A 21,760-nucleotide genomic window follows, 5' to 3' on the forward strand; every position below is an offset into this window, starting at 1 on the left:
ACCTGGGGTCAAGCAAAGGTGAGTGAACAGCTCAACAGCTGAATGGTGAAACATCAAATTCTCTGCAGGTTTGGTGATTATTTCAATCTAAATGTTGTGCTGTGGGGAATTAGCACTCGACAGCATTTGAAGGAAGAAACAAAGCATGAAGACACCTAAACAATCCTAATTTTGTCCTCTATTCTTCCTGATCGGTAATTATGTTATCACGAGTAAAGTATATTGTTGTCATCCCAGATTATCCTACTTAGATTTTGAGTTGTTAGCGACAAAAGCCTCATCTTACCCTAATAATAACCTCTTTTCCCCAAGTATAACCTGTATGTAAAACTTCAGGAATTTCAACTGTGTAGAGGTTTGTTAAGCCTTCATAATTCCCTTGCAAATATCACCCAGAAGAAAGAAAAAGTTATAAAATTGGCCTAATTTCTTACAGAAATTCCTTCTAATCCTTATAATTCATAAAGTAATGGATTTTCTTTTAATCTTTTGAGAATAATTCTGGGCAGAAGTACCCTTTCATACTAACTAAAAGCTAGCTCACTTTTGGAAGGGAGAGAGCAAGCAGCCATTCCTGGGGACCCATGCTGAGTGCTTTGGCTTCACTGCCCATCCCAAAAACCCAGCTACGATCCCACCTGCACAGACTGATCCCAGCTGTAACCTCAGAAACATTAAAAGGGCTGCCAAGCTAATTGCATCTGTGGCCAGTGTTCAGCTGGTGTTGCTGAGTATGGGCAAGAGAGAAATTGGTGTCCAGGCTGACCTTCCCCAGGAGATTGCCTCGAATGTCAGTCCAGTGTCCCAGAAACACTGCACAGCACTTGGGGTCCCTTCACAGAGGCCACAACCAGGGTGTTAAGTCCTCAACCATGAGAGATCTCCAGCTTTATCTCATTTGGCATCTTCTTCCAGTGCATGATGAACCAAGCCCTGAGAAGAGCTCCCCAGGCTAGCTATAAATTTTCAAACCTCAGTTATAAGTCATGTCTTTCACTGGCTGCTTTTCAGCCTTGCTTACTCCCTCTTTGTTTGAATGTCTGCTCCTACAAGGGGTCATCCAAAATGGAAGATTTCTCCCTTTGGGCCAGGCTGTCCCACCCCACGTGGCCTCAGAACTGGTCACCATGGGTTTGGCAGTTCCCTCCATCTCAACAAGGCTCCCAGCACAGCAGCTACTCCCAGTGCTTCCATTTATTGCCCCGTGCTGTTGTTCCATGAGCAACTGGGTCAGCTTGGCCTGTCTAGCCTGGCCTAGTTGCCAGCTCAGTCTGGCTTCCTTACATTTGCAAATCCTTTCACTCCCATGGGCTGGGTTTGCAAGCCTAAGTTTTGGCTAGATACATTCAGATCATATCTCAAAAATGGGTATAAACTAAAAACCTGCTTTTGTGAGAACCAGGGGTTTTATTCCAACTGGGCCACCAGGTGAGCAACACCCTTATTCAAGATTTTTTGCTCATTGATTCTCAAGGAAAGGCTTCTTTATTTCTTTTTTTTTTTTTAAGTGCATTGTTGCATTACAAAAATTTCTTAGAGTCATAAGGCTGGCATGTGTGGAGCAGAACTGAATCTGCTTCTTAGCCCTTATCAGAAAAGGCTCCAAAGTGTGCCAGGATGTGTTCAAAAATGGTTTAAGCCCCTCTTATTGTCCTTTTCTCTGATAGATTTGAGTTCTTTTGAAGAGTTTGCAGACTGTCAGTTTAAAAGCCATAATCTGGAAGGTTGCTCTTCCTGCTCCCAAGAGGAAGGACAAGGTGAGAGGCAGTGCTGGGAGAGCTGGGGGGTCCCCATCCCTCACCCCAGTGAACACAGCCATGATCTTCCTGCCTTCTGCTGCATAGTCCCCTGCTCTTGAGGCCTGGCTGTGCAGATGGTGAAGAGTTGGACAAATCCATGTGCAGAAATATCTTGGTGTGAGCCACGGGCCTCGAGTCCCGTTGGCAACGATTTTGCAGTGCTGATATGAGCTCCTTGTGTAGGCAGGTCCCTGTGTTTGTCCATGCTGTTTTCTTCCTCAGAGAATAAACCCCAGCTAATCATCCTTCTGCCCCCTCTGTGTCCTGCTGGACCAGCTCTGCAGGTGGCAGAGGGCTGCTTGCCACCATGGGCTGGGTTGGAGCTCAAATCCTCTGGGGGTCTCGGGGTGCTCCAGCGCTGCACAACAACCCCGGCAGGGCTGGCAGGGAACATCTGCCTGCTGCAGCTGGGGCTGCTGTCTTCAGCCGTGGGAAACCTGCACCCACACGTTCAGGGAAAGCAGCAAGGGAAAGAAAACACATGCTGGGTTGGAAAACACTGAGGGGGAAAAGGTGAAATAACCACTGCACAGCCTTGCAGGCATCGCTCCTGCACCAAAACCTGCCGCTGCTCCCCAGCCGGCAGCGTTGCTAAGTGACAGCTGATTTACCACATCACTCACCATCCAGCAGGCAGCAGGAAACCAGGGAAGAGCTACAGACAGGGCTGCCCAGTCCTCATCCTCACCGTGGCCTGGCAGTGCTGGCCAGACCTTGTCCCCACCACAGCCAGGCAGTGCGTAACCCACGTCTGGACAGGTGAGCTTGATCTTTCACTGGTGTTTAAGGTCAAACTCTGGAGTGAAACAAAGCAGGCAGAGGGATTCAGCTGCATGGCAGGAGCTGTCAGGACCAGTGGGATGTGTTTGGCATCACCAGGCAGTGGGGGAACTTGGCCACTGGCAGTTTTGTCCACTTGTGCCTTCTGCAACAGCAGCACTTAATGCTCCCACAGCTGCAGGTTGTATAAGCTGCAGAAGGGAAAACATGCTCCCCTGCAAAATTTCCTGTGCAAAATTAGCAGGGAATGGGGTCAGGATTAACGAAAAATTCAGCTGTCTCACCTCAATTTCAGCCTCTTCTGTATAAAAGGAATCAGTGAAGAATCTTCTCATAAAGGGCACACTCCCATATTTCATATCAGGGCAGTTGTACCACCCCAAGGAAAGGGGGTAGGACACCATCCTTAGTGGGAGTGTGCAGGAGAGGAGCACCCATTTCCCTGCTGGCAACACCTGTGGTTTGAAAGGCAGAGTTATGCTGTGCACAGTACCAGTGGTAAACTGCAGAGACACTTCTTTTTCCTAAAGTCATGAGTCCCTCCTTTTCAGGGTAAGCTTGGAGGAGCAGCAGAGGAAGGAGCCCAACACAACCCCAAAATCGAATCCCACTGAATTATTATATTACCACACAGAGCCAGTAAGAAGATAGAACAAGGGGGAGAGCACACCACCTGTCTCAGCATCTCTCTCCCTCAACACCAGCTTAGTCTGAATTAAAATTCAGGATAGAAATATAACCCCAGAGGTGTTACCCCACCCCTCTGCAGTGAGACAGACCACCCCTTGCTATCAGTGTGTGATTCTGAGAGTGTGAGAGCAGCCAGGGCCTCCACAACAAGGATTTAAGGGTTCCCTGAACAAGCAGATCCAGCATCATCTCAGGTTCATTCCCTAGTGGTCTTGCTCCTTCATATCACTCAGGCTAACGAGTATCCCAGCACCTGGCTGAGATGAGAGGGGAAAAGTTTTCAAGAAAAGGACTGTGAATAATTAATCTTAGCAGGACAAGAAGAAGCACAGCACAGGGCTAAAAGCCTCTGCCATGAGAAGGCAGAAATAAATGTCTGGGGAGTGTTCTCTTAAGGACACAGGAGGAAGACAGATGAAGGTAGCAAGGAGACCTCTTGGTGGTAAAAAACTCCCTGCTGAGAGGAAAATCTGTGTGTAGGAGCCAGAGATAAGGCCCCGACAGCCTTCAGGATGAAGGCAGCTGCATGCAGCTCTTCTTAGAGCCTTCTCTGCTTACCGCCACTAAAAGAGGGCTCTGCTGGCCCTTGCTCAGGGCAAGGAGCTTCTTTAGTGAAGAACAGCAATGCTGCAGTCCTGAAAATGAGACATTTAGAGAATTAGACAGTTGCATAGTCTGGTACTAGTTTGCCTTGCAGTAAAGACTGCCTTTTGGTGAATGCATAGCATCTGTTTGATGTTGGTCTCTTTCAGGCAATGAAATGGATGTGTTGGGTGAAGCTGAAGCCCCACAAGTTATTGTCCCTGTAGAACCCCAGAAAAGGGCTGCAGCAATGTTGTGCTGGGGCTGGAGCAGCTGGGAGACTTATGCAGGGACCACCTGAGCAGCAGGAGGAACACAGGTAGCTGCTCATGAGCACTGAGCTGTGCATGTCAGTGGGGTTGGAAAAAACCTCTGAGGTCATCACATAGTCCAATCTGTGACTGATTGCCACCCTGTCAACTGCATCATGGCATTGAGTGCCACGTCCAGCATTTCCTTAAACACCTCCAGGGACGGTCACTCCACCACCTCTCTGGGCAGCCCATTCCAATGTCTAATCACCTTTTCTGTGAAGAAATTCCTCCTGTCTGTCAGGCTAGGACTGTCTCCTTGTCCTGCCGCTGGTTGCCTGGAGAAAATACTGACTCCCCACCGGGTTACACCCTCCTTTCAGGGAGTTGCAGGGCGTGATAAGGTCACCCTTCAGCCTCCTCATCCGCAGGCTAAACCTCCCGCTAGCTCTCCTCACTCCTGGGGATGCCAGCGTGTCCCTGCAGCGCCTCCGCCAGCGTGGGTGCCCTCAGAGGGGATGCGTGCCCATCCCGTGTGCCCTGTGCCGTGTGCCCTGTGCCGTGCACAGGGGGCACACGCGTGTGCCGGAGCCGAGGGGCGGCCCCGGCCCGGCTCCCGCAGCCGCGGCGCCGCCCCCGCAGCCGCCCGGCCCCGCTCCATCCTCCGCCCTCCTGCCTCCCGCAGCCGCACCGAGCCTCACACCGCGGCGGGGCCGGCCAGGGCCGCACCATGACCGAGACCACCAAGACCCACGTTATCCTGCTGGCCTGCGGCAGCTTCAACCCCATCACCAAGGGGCACATCCAGATGTTCGGTCAGTGGCCGCGGCGGCGGGAGGGAGGGAGGCCTGGGAGGGCGCTGGGGCTGCACCGCGGGGTGGGGACGTGGGGATGTGGGGATGTGAGGGTTTTGGGGTGTGGGATGTGGGGCTCGGGGCTCGTTGGGCGCCGCTCCGCTCCCGGGCGCTGTCCGCGGCCGCTGGTGCTGAAGGCGCCGCGGGCGGGGACAGCCGCGGCCTCCCGAACCTGCTCCCCATCGCTGGCAGCCGTCCCCAGCCCTCTGGGGCTGTCCCCTCCCCTGGCAGGGGTCCCCTCTCTGCACTCACATTGTCTCGCTGCCGCCCCGCAGCCCCCGGGCCGCTCCTGGCGCTGTTTGTCCGCTGCTGCTCGCCCTCGGGTCTGCGAGACTGCAGCCGCTGCAGCACTTCCATTTCCTCTGACCAGGGAGGAGATAGAGCCAAGCAGCCACAGCCAGGTGCAAGAGTCAAAAAATACGCTTAATGGAGATATTGGAGTGCTCAACCATTAGATTGATACTTGGTTGAAGGAACGGGAAACGTTTGTGTGAGATGATGGATACTGCCGAGCATCCCTGCGATGATACAGAGGATGGGGATGCTGGAATCGCTGCTACAGCCTGGCAAGACAAGAGGGAGGGAGGCAGGGAGAGAGGAAGGGCAGTCTCCATCAAAGGCGGTCTGACATGCCCGAGACACTGTTTGGGTAAAGCTCAAAATGCCTGGAAATCCCAGTGCAAACAGTGGCTCGCTTGGCTGGGGAGGAGTCCTGGGAGGGTGAAGTGCCCACTGCAGACCACCTCGGAGTGCACAGACAGGATCCAGCCTTCTATTCAGCCCTTATGTCTGATAGGAGATTTAAGGCTGGGAAGCAGATACTGAAGGTCGTGTGATACCAGTGGAGGAGCATCCCAGGGGTTTCTAAAAGCTGCATATAAGTTTCTAAATATATAAACTATATAAAAATGCTTGAAATCAGCTGGGGGTATTTCTGCATCAGACCTTGTTTTTGTAGAACATAACGAGTTGCACATCGGGTTAGAAAAGGATGGTTTTCTAGATGCAAAGGATCACATTGTTATTCCATTTCGTAAGTGCCAGCAAAATGTAGGCCTGGACATCAATATGCTTGAAATTAAAATTTAAAAAATCCTATTCCCTAAGCAAAATAAAAAATTGCCAACAAAGAGGAACTATTTAAAAATAAAAACAATTATTAAATTAAATTACAAGGACTTGGTTGATAGAAGCAACCACTGACGAAAAATATTTCTGTAATTCATATTTAGTCTTATTTTGATTAAGTAACAGTAAAGCTATCCATGTGGCCCTTATTCAGTGGACTAACAACAAGCAACAAAATGTATTTTAGAAAATAAGGATCAGTGAGATATTAGTATGCAGTGCATGTTCTTATAGACTGGCAGTAAGATTTTCTTTTTGCTCAGTACTCCTCAGTACCTTTATCAAAGATGTGAAAGAAAATATATAATCCCCGATGGTAAAAAGTGGCCATGACCCCAAAGTGGGCAGAATAGCAATTCCTGCTGGTAATGAGTCAGTTGTGCTGCCTAACTCTGGTTGTTGGATAAAAAGGGCTTGTTCAACAGCAAAGTCAAAGGCAAAGTCATATGTCCAGCAGGAAAGAACACACTTCAAATATAAACAAAAGGCAAATGTCTTCTGCCACACAGCACTGGTGTCAAGGACTGAGGGGGATTGTGCACTACCCACTGAATGCAAACTCTGTGTGGTGCTGTAAATAAAGCAGCAAATGTGACCCTTGTAGATATCAGCAGGGGAATATCAAGCAGAAAAAGAAGAGTTGTATTATTTTCATGTACAGCATTAGCAAAACCCTTCTCTGAGGAACAGTGAGAAGAATTACATCAGTTTTGGAGGCCAGATTTTATGGCAGGAGACTAGGGAGGCTCAGTTTAGATCCATCTTTAAATATGTTAAGGGGTATCTTGATCTGCTTAGAGGAGGGATATGTGATATGTGATGAAAGTGGGGAACTTTGCTCAGCAGAACAAGTACAGGTGAGGTGCCCAGAGTGGATCACACAACCACCTCAAACTACAAATCTGTTGTGTGGTTTTGAGTGAAGGTAATCAAGCAGTATGAGAAAGTACCTGGGTGCCTGGTGCATTCTCTGTCACGTGAAGGCTGTAAATGAATACTAGACATCTTTCAGGAAGAGAGGTTTTAGCTCAGGTAGGGTGGTTTGATGTGGAATTTTTCTTTGCATGCGTCTTGTAGAGCTCCTGGAATACAATACTTGAGATACCTGATAGGGACAAATGAGACTTCCATGAGTAAAGGACACAGAATTTAGCTTCTAAATCCATCACCATTTTTGTTTGAGGAACACTTCTCCACAAGTCTAAAAGTGTAATCCTGTGAAGCCATAGGAATCTCAGCCAGAAGTCTGTGTTGCTCTTCTAGCTCTGCACCATAGAGTCCAACCAAAACAGTGCTCTATCCTGTAAATGATGCATTTCAAACAGCTGAATTCGGACAAAAATATTGTCATCATCATTCAAATATTTGGGCTTTGAGAACCTAATAGGAGGATTTTTTGCTTAGCATAGAGAAAGACAATTTATCTCTATAACAAATGGCACTAATTAAGCCAAAATGAAGAACAATATTTGCTCAATTATGTCACTGTAAACACACCATTTTATGTCAACCATCATTTTTCTCAGTGTGGATTTTACCATGTTTTATTCAGATCAAAACCCAACCTTTTCCCATAGGATTTTTGCCTGAATAGGGGATTAGTTAATTATGTGGAAGTCTCTTCTAGTGGGGGAAAGATTTCCATTGAGTTATTCTTTCCATCAGTCATATGAATTTAAGACTCATCATTGGGATTCCAGAAAGCTGGGATTCTTCTTACAACCCCAAATCTGCAACTGCATCCCACCACTGAACCTTGTGAGCAGCTGAACTCACTGCAACAGAGCTCCCTGCTTCATCTGCCAGTTAAAATTCTGCATCACTGGGGCTCCCCAAATCGTATCTGTGTACACAAAATTAATATCATACATATAAATTAATACTTTGCCTAAGATATATGACATATAACAGAAAAGTAGGTGAGACACAGTCATGTACAGCCATCCCTACCAAGGGGTTGAGACAAACACCCACATAGTCCTGAGAACACTCTGAGTTATTTGTGGTATCAGCTGTGCTTTGAGAGGTGTTCTGAATCACAATTTTCAGTTGTATTTTCTAGCTTTATGGGGCTATGAGAAAAAGTTTGGGGTGTTACTGTGGTGGGGAGGAAAGACAGAAGGACAGAGAGAGCAAAGGTTGTTTCCAAAGCTTGACACAAACATTGGTGGCCTTTAACCCAAAATGAAACTTCATTTATATCCTAAGGAGGTATGGAAAAGAAAAAGCAGAGCCCAATCAAAAGCCTTAATAATAGAAGAAAAGTAAAATTCTGAACCAAGTCCTGCGTTAAAGGCACATAAAACCCCCACCAATGCTGGATGCAGGGAGCCCACCTGCTCACCCCAGCCAGCACACACCAGCCCCAAGCTGCTCCCTTCCATTTTTTGCTGCCATCAGAGGAGCACTGAGCATGGGCTGCTGCTTTTCCCTGCAGCCAGCTCAGGAGGGAACCTCTGAGACATCCCCACGCTGCCTTTGGGTCTCAGCACGAGGCCCTGGGGCACGCTGAGTGGCACAGACACCCAGCAGTGGGAGCTGCTCTCCAAAGTGCATCTTCTCCATCTTGGCCTCCTCTCCCCTTCCCACGCAAGCAATGCTGCCCAAAGGACAAAAGCCAAGGCACCAACGTCAAAAGCAAAACCTAATCCATGCAGCTCTCCCAACACAGCCCCTGCTGGCACTCTGCCAGACAACGAGCTCGTGCTTGCTTTGACAATTAAATCACTTCCCCCTGTGGCCCCAGCTCAGGGAGCCCTAACACAACCGTGCAGATCTTGAAAACCAAAAGGCAGCTCTGTAGAGCAAGGCAGAAAGCAAATTTGCAATCAAAAAATATAGTTCATTTTGAAGATGGTCTTGGGTAAAATGCTGGGATGAAAGGCACCACCAGACAAGATCAGGGGCTCCAGGTTCTTCTCTGTCGTGGTGTTTCAGAGTTGGAGACAGCCAAAAAATAGCCAGATTTGGAAGGAAGGTGCTGAGAGTAGTTTCTTTGTAGGTTCTGCAGTGGAAAGGGCTTGTACTGTCCTGTGGATATGTGAGAATTGGAGGATTGTTGATGATTTCTTCAAACCAAAATGAGGGTTTTGGTGGACTAAAATGGCATCTGGTTGATCAACATGCTGTGTTTTGATACTGATTTTTTTTCTCTATTTTCTTTAATTAATTATTCTTCAATTGTAGAGGAAAAGGCCCCTCTGGAATTGCCCACACCCCCTATTTTGGCACTTTAGACAATTTTTTTGCCTTTTTAAAGTTCTGAAATTCTTCACAATCCATTCTTTGCATGTGCAAACTTCTGTCTTCATTCATTCACAAAGCCTTGCTCATCAACCACAGTTTTATTTCTGCCCAGCTCTAAGAACAGCTTCCTCTCCAGGGACTGGATGACCCCTTGATTCCCCTTTCCACCTCTGCTTATCAGCCTGCAAGGAGCAGAGCTTCACTGGAGCTTCCCTGCTCTTGCACAGGAAGATTTCAGCCTTCCTTCCTTCCTTCCTTCCTTCCGGATGCACAGAGCCCAGCAATGTAGAGTTTGAGATCCATGGGCGTGTTCAGAGCTGGTCTCAGAGGCAGCAGGTTGGGTAACCCCCCTAAAACATGGGACATTATCTGACTTAGTCACAGGTACTTGGCTTTTTAACAGCCAGGGTTTGGGTACTATGAAGCACTTGATGGCAAATAGAGGATTCTAATCAAATCTGTGTCATCTGCCTGTATCAGACTGCCTCATCTCCTGCAGGTGGATTTATGGGGTGATGCGTTGCTCCAGATGAGCTTCTCTGGGAGGAAGAGATTTGTGAGATGTCATTCAGATTTGTGAGATGGCCCTCTGATAGGGAATTTTGGTACCTCAGATATTTTAAACCTGTTTGACCATGGAGTTTCCCCTCCTACCTCATTTTAAACAGTGCCCAGGACCTGGACTTGCACAGAAAAACACTGCCAGTAAATAGCCTGAATCCTGAAAGTCAGCAAATCCCCACTACTCTTTCCTTTTTGTCTAATTAAATTTTTCTTAGGTCCTGTGCACATCTGTTATTGAAGAGAGTTAATATCCCAACCAACAGTTGGGTAAAAAACATTTCTGGTGGAAAACAATGAAAGAGGACTTTGCTATCAAACATAAAACCCTCTTGCTTGGTTCTTAAGAAAACTTGAGCAATTAAAACTCTCAGCAGGCTGCTCTTTGATTATCCACTGCAATCCTTGTAGAGGAGCAGCACCGAGGGCTGCTGCATCCCTTAGCAAGGGATTTGAGATGAAAGGATGGAGTCTCTAAGTAAAGAGGATGAAGAGGCAGGAGCTGAGGCTTTTGTTAATGATGTATTGTTTTAATATCCTGAATTTCAAGAATCACTTTTTGTTATTTGATTGAGATGACTGAACTGCAGAGCAGTTTAATGAGAGCGTCGCTGCCTGGGACAGAGCTGGCAGAAATGCCTGAGCGGCCTGACAGCTTCACCCTTCCCCTTTGCTTCAATAAGAATACGTCGGCAAATGGCCAGAAGCAAAATCCCTTCCCCATCCGTCTAAAGAAAGGTTTTTAGGAGCTTGAGAGAGACTTTGCTCTGCTGTGTGCAACACGGGGAAGAAGCGCGGGCCCCTCTGAGGCTGCCCCATGGCTCCATCTCCTCCCGGCTGAAATCGGAACGCGGGATGAGCAGGAGGGATCCATGGATGGGGCGGGGGGCTCCGGGGGGACGGACGGACAGACAGACAGGGCAGGCTGGCTGAGCTCTGCCCGGCTTGGAGCTCAGCAGCACTGGCAGAGAGCATGGAGACGGCTTGAGCAGGGCAGAGCTCCCTTAAAACACCCGGGGTGAGGTGTCAGACTGCGGCATCCCTGCTCATCCCTCTGTGACCCCCGAGCCGCTGGAAGCACAGCGAGCAGCCGGAGCCTTGCCTCGGTGCGAGGGGTCTGGGCAGGTGAGCTGTGCCTAGCGCCAGGTGCCCCCGGCTCAGCGACACCCGCCCGCCAGCCCTGGTGTCACCGTGTGTCACCAGCACACCTCCACGCCCAGCACCTGCCCCAGACACACTGAAACTGCAGGTACCCGGTGCTGTGCTGGGAGCACAAAGCAGGGCTCTTCTGGGGACCGTTTTCTATCAGCTGATGTCCCATTCCCATCACTGCACCCCACACAGACTCATTTTTCACAGCCTTTATCATCAGCCTCCTGCATCTCAAGCATCTCCTCTCTGTGACCCAGAGTGAGGAGTTTTCCCGAGCATGTGACTAAACTCCATCAATAACTATTCAGGGATTCTTTTAAAACATTTATAAGCTATTAAATATTTAGCAGTATTTATTACAGTCTCTGAGACATCACATTGGCTCTATGATAATGCCACCTCCCAAAATGTGCCACATACCTTCTTTTACTTCCACAGATTATAAACAAACCTGGCAGTGAGAAATCCAGCCCTACAACCCCATTCAGGAAGGAAACAGGGGCTCTGCTTCTATTTAAAAACCATTTGCACTCACTGTGATGCTCTCACCTCCTGCACTATCTTCTCTGATGCTTTTTAACATCAGCCTGTGCAGTGCCAGGGTATCAATTAGCTGCATGCTGAACACCAGCAGCCCACATCTCTCATGTAACCTTGGGCAGCTCATTTACCTGTTTGAGTGCTGCAGTGGGGGGAGCCACATCCTTCTGCTGCCAGGCTGCTGTGGCTCAGGTACCCCAGTGAAGGGGCCCAGGGGTAGGAGTGGGTCATGACTGTGCTGATCTTCCTACTGGCAACTGGCCCAAAATGGGCATCCTGACCTCTGAATGCTCTGGCTTCCAAAATCCCTTCTGGCAGCAAGGCTGGGGGGCTGCAAGAGGTCCTCTGAGCCAAGGAAGTCCACTTGTGTTCAAGTGCAGCACAAGTACCTCCACCCTTAATCCTAACCCTAACCTCAGCCTCCACCTGGGACCAGGGAGCCCAGAGCAGCTCTGGGAAGACCCAACAACCTCTAAAGACTGAAAAATCAGCATCAGATAGAGACAAAGCCAGGGCACCTCTGGATTTTGACATGAGCATGCCCTCTGTGGTATCTACAACCCCTTAATCCAAGCACTTCCATTATGCCACCAGTGCCCAGCCAAGCAGGGATAGATGCCCTGTGTGGAGAAAGTCAGTAGTGCCCATGACAACCCTGAAAATAAACCAGGGCCAAGCTCTCATTCCACTGAAACACTGTTGTTGCTGGAAAAGACAACCTGGCTCAGAAACACTTCTTTTCCCTCCCCCTTTTCAGCATCAACTAGTATTCTTCAGTAAGCCTGAGCCACTGGATGTATCTTGGTCACAACAGCAGAAATTTGCTAAATCAATATTTGGGAACAGAAAATCCTAGATTCTTCAGAAGTATGCATTTTCAAAAGCCACTCTAGGGCTTGCCCCAGGAGAAGATTAACTGAGATAAGCCTGTTTCAGGGCTGGAATAGGAGGCACAGGCAGAGGAGGTCCCCGTGGGATGGGTGGAGAACCCACCTCCGAGCCAGGCAAGGAGGAACTTGCACAGCCCCTGCTACACAAAGGTTTCTATTTTCTCTGAAAATCCAACAGCCCCTAATTGAGCTTAAGCCTTCCCTGAGGAGATGACGTTTCTCTGTGGTTCATTGGCAAGGGAAAGCAGAAAATCCACTTTTCCCAGGACAAGCTGGGTTGGGGATGCTTAAACACATAACTGTGCTTCTGGCACCTCTGCTTTGTGCAAAGACACGGTGGATGTTTCTGTTTGGGGAAAATGGGGTCTTGGGAATGAGTCTGCAAAGAGACAGGGTTTCACTGCTACACAGCTGCTGTAATGGGAATGTGACATCCCTCTGGTGTCACCTTGAAAATTCTGGAATCCTACCATGGCTCTGTCACCCCACACCCTCACCAGCCTTTCTGCCTCTCTGTAGCTGGGATGTTTCTGCCTGCAGAGTCCTGCTTCAGCCAACACAGATCCCAGACAAGGTCAGCACCTTCAGATACTTTGCCAGCAAAGGCAAGCCTGGGTCAGACACACGGGGGTCAGTTCCACGTGGAGGCAGCCCAGACCAGCCAAGAGCTGCTGGACAAAGGCTCCTCATCCCTGCTGCACGGGGAATTGAGAACCATAAATCCTCTGCTCCCGGTAGGATTGTGATCCTGCCACGTGTCAGCCCGAAGGAGCAGCACCACACATGCCAGGACGTAAAAAGCACTGCCTTTGATGTGCTACAACAGCTTGGAAATGAAAACAAACAGAGTGCTTCCACAGGGAAATTAGGGCACTGGAAAACAAGTGTGAAAATCTGTTGGGGTTTTATTTCCCCTTCATTTTCTTTTCAAGGCACTGTGTGACACCAATTTCCCTGAGCAAGAGGGGGACTGGGACCTCTCCAGGGATGTGCATTAAGGTGCCTGTCCTATTTTGGATTTGCTATCCACATTTTGACTACAGTGAAATATAAAACCATGGCAGAATAGTGAAAATCTTGCCTTTTGCTGCTACCCTTTTGCTGGGTGGGGTGACAGCTAATGCACCAGACAGGGAAAGGTACATGACCTTTCACTTTCCACTTCAATACCACACATAGAAAAAATCATCTTACCTAGAGAGGCTTCACCCTTCTCCAAGGGCTTCTAAGCATGTTGTTTCAGTGCTGTCCTGCAGATGACAGCTCAAAAAACCTTCTTTAGGTAAAGGCCTCTTCTTCATCCATTTTTAGAATCACTGAATAATTTGGAAGAGACCTTAAAGATCATCTTGTTACAATATCATTCCCTAGACCAGGTTGCTCCAAGCCCCATCCAGCTATCTGGTAGGAATTGCTTTGACCTCACTAGATGCTTTCCCTCACATCTTTAGCCCCAAGAGCTCTGAGATACCCAGGTGTTGAACATCTCCTGGAGGTATTTCACATGTCCACCCACTCAGCTGCCCTCACCTCAGGTGAGATCCAGCACGGTGTTGAGAATGTTCCTGCTCTCCCTGTGATAGCAGAGTGAGGTCTCCAAGCAAGAAGTTCTATTGCTTCTCTGTACAGGTGGAGAGAGTGGCAGCACTGTGCTGATCACAGAAAAGTAGGTTCAGTCCCTTTCTGGAGGAGCTGGTGGCACTGCAGCTCAACAAGCAGCTCCTTGTACTTCTTATGTTGCTCACCTGATGGGCATTGCCTGCTCCCTCCCACTCCATAGCAGCAGGAGTAGCAGCTACAGCAGGGAAAAGCATCTTGGTTGTTCTGCCATGCTTTTCCTCAGGTGCTCCTTCTTAAGTTCTAGGGCCTGAGAGCTCTTCTTCCTGGACTCCTGTGTAACTTCTCAGACACACTGACTCTTGCAATACTTCACTTCTGATAAAAGGGGGAAAAATAGGATGTCTTCACTTTCTATTTCAATTATAACAAATAGATTGTCCCTCTACATCTTCATAGAGGAAACCCAGATTCTCTGGGACCAGCCAGGTCCCCTGCCCAGGCCCCATCTAGCTGGAGCTCCAGGAAATGCTCTGCTATTTCTAGGTCAGCTTACTGTGACTCAGTCTCCTGCTTTTATTATTTTTAGTTAGTTTGTTTTAAACACTTAGTTTCACTTTGCTGCTTGAAGCCAGGAGTGGTCAACAGATTGTCATAGCATGAGTCTCTTTTAGCCATCACCTGTGTGCCTCTGAGTTGGACACAGGTGGGGCTGGCAGGGTCAGGTCCTGCAGCTTCACCTCTCAGGGCCCTTCACAGCCTCCACTTCCACCACAAACCTTGAGACATTTGGTGGCCAGGGCTTTCTTTGTGCTTATGAAAAGCTGATAAAGTGAATGTGCAGCAGCCCCTGAAGCCCTGTCACAGCACATGCCAGTCGAGATGGCCACAGCTCACAGAGTATCACCATACAACCTCAGAAAGCTTCAACCCACACAGAGCAACACCCTACCTCATCAGAAGGTTGCAAGTATCCACCCTTCTTGTTCTTTAACCCAGCTTTTATCCCCTCATGCTGATGCCCTGCCCCTGTGTGCCCTCTGCTCCCTTTGGTGCTGCTCAGTGCCCCTGGGCACTCCAGGGCTCATTGCTGTCAGTGCTGCTCACCTGCTGCTCACAGCTGCACCCACTGGGGATGGGGCTGGGCCAGCCCCACTCACAGTCACCACACACTCTGTGCCTACAAAGCCCTTCCCATATTTATTATTTCCACAGTGCCTGGGTACAGCTATGGACTAATGGGGTGGGGGAAAGTGTAACAGAACAATTAGCTCAGAGAGTAAAATCTTTTTAAAAAATCATTAGGGGGCTTAATGGGATTTTTCTACCAGCTAGAAGTCTCCTGAGAATCTGACTGAAATTGTCTAAGAGGCACTGAGCACGAGGTTATTTGGGTCAGTGGGACACTGGGATCTCCCCAGGCTTGCCTTGGGAAGAGCCAACCCCACGGTGAAGGATCAGTCTCCTGCTTCTTCCCAAAGGAGGGACCTCTCTTCAAGAGCAGCCAGGGCTTGCTCTGGTAGGAATGTCTCTTCTGGGAGCCCAGGGAAGGGAGATGCCAGTAGTTTCCCCAGCTCTAAGCAAGCTCTGACAGCGGGTGAGGACCCTGTTGGGACCCAGGACAAGGCTCTGGGGTAGGCAGGAGAGCTGGGCTCTGGGAGAAGGACACCTCTGATGAATGCATCCCTGATTTGGCATTCAGAAGGAGCTTTCTTTTAAAATATCTATATCTATATATATATATATATATATATATACATACACATCATTCAGTTAGACTGAGAGTAACTGCTGGCTCCTTGCCCACACTGAGCTCTGGAAGCACCATTTAGGTCCTGCAAGTGCTGCTAGCTTGAGAATAAAACAAAGTGTGCTGGCATATCTGGGTCACTCTCTCCTGCAGAAGAAGGGATTTTAATGGCCATGTCCCACCTCCTGTTCAAGGATGTCAGAAGCCAAATTGCTGAAAATAAAAATGAGACACTTGGGAAATGGTTTTGCCTTCTCCATCACCTGTGGCTCTGCAGCTACTCTGTCCCAGCTCTCAGGGCTGTGCAGTGAAGGCTGTGCAGAGCTTTCTTGCCTCCCTGCTACTTTGTGTGTGTTTTCAGAGAGCTGGCACAGTGTGAGCAAGCTGCAGCTTCAATCCTCTCTGGGGGGAAGGGCATAAATCAGAGCTGGCCTGTGGCTTTACTTTCTTGTTGTAAGAAAAACAAAAATAGAAAAAAGGAAGTCTTAGGGGTGCAGATGAACCAGGTGCAAAGGCAAAGCAAATACAACTTGAAATTACACCTTGAAAAATTGAGCATGAGGAATATTTGATTTCAGTAACGTCAATTTAGGTGATGGAGCCCTGCCAGAGGAGCCCAAACATTGTGATTAAATATTCTCAGGGAGAATTTCAAAAAAGAAACATCTCTTAAATAAGGACTGATTTCCTATTGGGAAAATAGGATGCTATTTTTTCATTCAAACTGGACAAAACCATCGCTTTTCAGTTTTGTAGCCCTGGAGCATATCCTCTGACTGGGCTTTCCCTATCACCATCTCTCAGGAAAGCAGCAGAGATGAAAATACCTGAAGTGCACTTGCAGGGCAGGCAAAGCTGGGCTGGGTCCATGTGGGATGGGTCCAAGTGTCGCCCCTGTCCCTTCCCTCCCCAGCACAGCCAGGCTGTGGTCACCCAGCAGCTGCCAGGCACAGAGCCATGGCTGAAAGCTTCCCATGCCACAAGTAGGCTGCCAGGGGGCTAATGCATGTCTTGGCAGAGCCATCGCCCCGAGTTTATTTATGTCAACACTGTCTAAAAGCCATCCAGGCTGCCTGGAGCATCGTGGACTATTTACTCCAGAAAAGGAATGAGCTGACATCCCTGCACTGGTGTGGCAGGATACAAAGTGCTCGTAGGAAATGAAAGTACTGGAGGGGTTTTCTGTGGTCTGGTGTAATCTCTGCACATCACAGGTATTCAACAGGCAAGAAATGGGCTGGGAAAGGGATGGGAAGCTGTGGCAGAGGGCTGAGCTCAAGGACAACAAATGGGCCAGATACCAAACTCATTGTCAGAGGAGTGGAACTAAGATCCCAAAGACTTGGGACTTTTCAGGCCAAAATCTACTTTTCCCCAGGCAAAAATCTTTGCACAAGCAGGGAAGGAAGGCTGGGAGCTGCAGACAGCTGACCACAAGGAATACACCTGAGAGCAGGAATACAAAGCTGCTGCAGTGTCTTTGGCACTAGCCATGTCTACAAGGAGATGAGCCTGACCCCCAGAAGCAGCATATTTTTCAAGAAAGGCATAACAAATTCTGTGAAAGAAAAAGGTCTTTTCTGAGAACATGGACTTGAGGGCTTGGAGCAAGCCCTGCAAGATCAAAGCAGCCAGAGCATTTGAAGCAATGAAATCCAGTGTTCTGTCTCCAGAAAGCCAGAGGAATGACTGCTGCTGGGATCCACTCCCCCAGCTTGGGGCACACACCACGGCAGGAGGCACTGCCCCTCAGCCCAGGGGGGCCATGAGCCACCAGCATCCCTGGGGTCTCCTACAAGAGCTAAAGCAGTTTTGTCTGGCCTTGTGCAGAGGGCAGGATCAAGGCCTGATAACTAACACGTCAGGACAGGCTTAGCTATGACTGCCTTTTGTCCTCTCCATTTAGCCACTGAAGGGTGCATCAGTCTGAGGAGATTCAAACTGTAAAAAAATAAAAATAAGCTTTAGACACAGCAGCATGATTGCAGAGAGGACACGTGTAGATGCTGCAAACTAACACTGCAATTTTAGAATCACAAAATCATGCATCATCTAGGTTGGAAAATACCTTTTAGATTGAGTACAGCTCTTAACCCAGCACTGCCAAGGCCACCACTAACCCATGTCCCCAGGTGCCACCTCCACATGGCTTTTAAATCCTTCCAGAGCTGGGGACTCCACCACTGCCCTGGGCAGCTGTGCCAGGGCTTGACAACCATTTACATGGAGAAATTTTTCCCAATATCCCATGTAAACCCATTTCCTCTTGTCCTGTCCCTTGTTCCCTGGGAGCAGAGCCTGACTCCCACCTGGCTCCACCGCCAGGGAATTGCAGAGAGCCAGAACATCCCCCTTGAGCCTCCTTTTCTCCAGGCTGAGCCCCCACCCAGCTCCCTCAGCCACTCCTGGTGCTCCAGACCCTTCCCCAGCTCTGTTCCCTTCTCTGGACCTGCTCCAGCACCTCAGAGTCTTTCTTGTGCCACCCTGAAGCCACGCTGCCTCCTGCCCCAGATCCTCTGCCACCATCCCAGCAGTGAGGACAGCTGCTCCTGCCACCATGCCAGCCCCACCAGTGACACAGCTGCTCTCCAAACAGGATTTGAGGTGTTATTTAAGAGAATGCAATCTTTTCCAAGGCTTTTGTTTTGAAGTGGATGGCTGTGAGGACTGGCCTAGCTGATGGTTGTATGAGCAAGTGAAGCTGCAGAGTTTCCTGACAGACACAGCCCTGCAAGCAAACAATGTGCTCTGCCCCAAAACCAAGTGAGAGCAGGCCAGTTTGGGATGTGAAAGGGTGCTCTGCAAGTTGTGGGCAAGCCAGAGCCAGAAGGCAGGTCTTCCCATTCCCTACACTGTACTTCTGCTTCTTGGCCCACATTTGCCCAAATACTTCCCTTGCAGGAATTTAATTGTCAATAAACATGTTCCTTTTCCCAAGCATATTTAAATCATAAGTGGTGTTTCTGAGGTAGACAACAAGCTCTTGGGAATGCAGATCCCAGCTTGAAAGCAGCCTCATTTTTACAGATTGTGCAGCTTAAAACCCAAGTGAGTACTTCTGATGGCAATACAGAGCAGCAGCACCCCTCTCCTGCCAGCAGCAGAGCCCTCCCTGAGTGCTGCAAGGCCACCAGCAACCCCTCAGATCAGTGTCATGGGCAGTGACACCTTTCACTAGGGCAGAATGCTCCAAACCCCTGCCCACCTGGCCTCAGACACTTCCAAGGATGAGATATCCAAAACTCCTCTGGGCATCCTGTGCCAGTGCCTGTTTTCTGCACAAGAAATGCTCTGTTAGGGCAGAAGGTGGTGGTGGATGTTTGGTGTGAGCTGAAGCTGCAGCTGAGATGACATGCCAGCAGCACAGTCACATTGCCTGCAGATTAAACAGCATTGCCAGGCTCTTTAATACAGACCTTGAGATATTGGTAGCCAGAGAAACCTTTGGCTTTTGCCACAAAGAACTCAAGGCAAATTAATAACAACAGCTACCCTTGAGAGCTTGAAGCAGAGTTTGCATGCAAAGAGTTCAGCTCCTCTGAAAGATGAACTTTATAAAGGGGTCATAGTGAAGAGGGACAGATCAGTGTTTTTAATCTTCCTTTGGCAGGGAAAATCAAGTCAGGGCAAATCAGGAAATAATGAAAGGATGTGTTCATTTAAAATTCAATGGTATCTTTTTTGTTAGGGAATTTCCTTTTTCTTTTAATTTGCATTTTAATTTACATTTTAATTTGCATTATGATAAAAAGGGAAATGCTGATCCATCAATCTTTGCTTCTCCCTACCTGTGCAAAAAAACCAAACCCAACCATACTGTGTTTTGCTGCATGTGCTCTCATGGGATTTTGAGGGCAGGAAGGATAATTTTGGTGCATCCAATTCAGGCAATCAAATTTTACTCCCTGCACCAATCAAATAATTTAAGCCCACTTTCCCCTCTCTGGAGACTGGTGTGTCCAAGGCACAAGAGCTGGGAAGGCAGCCAGAGTGAGGATTTCAGGTAAGTCTGAGGAAGAGGCTATATTAAGGCTGGCAAATTTCCCACAGGCTGTCACAGAGGCCTGAGGCTGCTCAATGCCCTCAAGGGTGGGGGAAAAAGTCCATGGCAATTATAGTTCCTTAATTTATTTTAACTGACAGTAGCTGAATTATATTCCCTAGCAGAAATTTCAAAATTTGGAGGAAAAGAATTTTGCCCAAGGGGCTTAGAATCCTAGAATGGTTTGGGTTGAAAGGGACCTTAAAGCTCATCCTGTTTCAGCCCCTGCCATGGGCAGGGACACGTTCCACTAACCCAGGTTGCTTCAAGCCCCATCTAGCTTGGCCTTGGACATTTCCAGGGATGTGGCAGCCACTGCTCCACTGGGAACACCCTCCCTTCAGGAAGGACCTCTCACCATCCCCCAGGGCAGTGCCAGACACTGAGTTCAGTGTCTGAAGGATGCGATGCACAGTGACATCTTGGGATGGCTGATGCATCCTGAAATCACCACCTCCACTTCAGAAATGCTCCTTTTATTTGCAAATCCAAAATATTTTGTAGATCTTGAAGAAAAAAATTAACTTTCTAATGACTCACCAATCTTATCTTCCTTTTTGCTCTTACCTTCATATCTTCCTTTCCCTTGCTACTGTCTCAACAGCTGGGGTAGATATGTAGGAGACCAGGTGAGTTTGACAGTTTGTCACCAGCACTTTTATCCTCAAATGCCACCTTTAGGAAATACCTGAAACGGAACATCTCTCAGCATGGCTGGGACACGGCGCTGGCACAGGCCAGGGAGGGGCTGTGCAGGGCCTGGCTGGGCCACGGCTGGGGGCTGCCATGGTGTGCAGGGCTCAGTGGCTCCTGCTAAACCCCCTCCACCCTTCTCCTTGTGTCCCCTCCAGAGCGAGCCCGGGACTACCTGCACAAGACCGGACGCTTCATTGTCATCGGCGGCATCGTCTCGCCCGTGCACGACTCCTACGGGAAAACGGTGCGTCCCCATCGCCTCCTGCCCCCCCTCTGGGGTGCTGTCACCCAAACCAGGGCTCAGCACTGGGCAGCACTGCCTCACCTGTGTCCCTTCATGGCCCTCTTCTGCCTGGGGCAGCTCCTGGCCTTGGGAAAGTCTCGGAGAGAAGGGAGAGGGTGAAACATTTTACTGCTTAGATAAAAACTGCAGTGAGACCCTAAAATGAGCCAAAGCACTAGACAGCAAAGAGAAACATTCCCACCCAAAACAGTAGTGGTGGTGATGCTTTAAGTGGGGGTTTTTTAGTTTGAATTATTTCAAAGCAATTTGGGGTTTTTCAAAGCAAATTGGGGGGGTTTTTGAGGGGGTTGGGTGCAGGAATATCAAAATTATGCACATGAGTGACCTTTAGAAGCACTTGTCAAATTAGGAGTGGCGAGCTCACTTGTCTGCTGAAAGCAGGAGGAATTTCATCAAGCAACCACCCCCTGAGTTGGCCCCCTTGGAGCACAGGTCTGGCAGTGGTGCTGCTGAGCCAATCTCACCACCCAAGCACGTAGCCAGGGCTGAGCCCAGCAGAGACTCCTCCCCGCCAGCAAACAGGAGCTTAACCAAACTCCCGTGGGCAGGAAGGAATCCTTCTGGCCTGCCTCACATCAGTGAGCCTGATGTTCTGCCCCAGGAGGGTTTGCAAGCCCAGGCTGGCCAGGGCATAAGGCTTCATAAGTGTTCTTCCTTCCCCCTCTCGTGCAGGGGCTGGTCTCCAGCCGGCACCGCTTGACCATGTGCCAGCTGGCCGTGCAGTCCTCCGACTGGATCAGGTGGGTGGCTGATGCACAGCTGGCTCCTGCCACGGCTCCTGCAGCCCCTGCCCCTTCCCTGCACCGTGGGGGCAAAGTCCTGCATGCAAAGTGGAGATGCCACCAGCTGGTAGAGCTCCAGGATGAATTTTCTCCCAGCCTGAGCTTGACTGAAAATCAGAGACCTTCCGCTCCCAGTGCAGCAGAGAACAGAAGGGG

At 49.1% G+C, this 21,760-nt stretch overlaps 1 protein-coding gene and 1 long non-coding RNA gene across 3 annotated transcripts in view; one reads left to right on the top strand and one right to left on the bottom strand.

Moving 5' to 3' along the window:
- LOC135304920 (uncharacterized) lies at positions 1-15,155 on the bottom strand. Of its 2 annotated transcripts, XR_010366162.1 has the most exons (8): positions 14,983-15,155; positions 13,917-14,408; positions 13,668-13,809; positions 7,035-7,189; positions 5,209-5,519; positions 2,864-3,034; positions 2,423-2,770; positions 1-2,236 (listed from the first exon to the last, which is right to left on the bottom strand). It is a non-coding gene; the product is annotated as an uncharacterized LOC135304920 (long non-coding RNA). The 2 variants fall into 2 exon arrangements; XR_010366161.1 differs by having other exon boundaries at positions 1-2,595; positions 14,983-15,150.
- The window catches only part of NMNAT2 (nicotinamide nucleotide adenylyltransferase 2), a 25,333-nt gene continuing 8,232 nt past the window's right edge, over positions 4,660-21,760 (top strand). The window contains exons 1-3 of the mRNA XM_064427830.1: positions 4,660-4,917; positions 20,674-20,762; positions 21,495-21,562. Coding sequence (XP_064283900.1) covers positions 4,833-4,917; positions 20,674-20,762; positions 21,495-21,562 — 242 coding nt within the window. The 5' untranslated portion in view covers positions 4,660-4,832. The remainder of the gene's footprint in view (positions 4,918-20,673; positions 20,763-21,494; positions 21,563-21,760) is intronic.

This window comes from Passer domesticus, chromosome 7, assembly GCF_036417665.1.
Source record: "Passer domesticus isolate bPasDom1 chromosome 7, bPasDom1.hap1, whole genome shotgun sequence".
Taxonomy (NCBI): Eukaryota; Metazoa; Chordata; class Aves; order Passeriformes; family Passeridae; genus Passer; species Passer domesticus.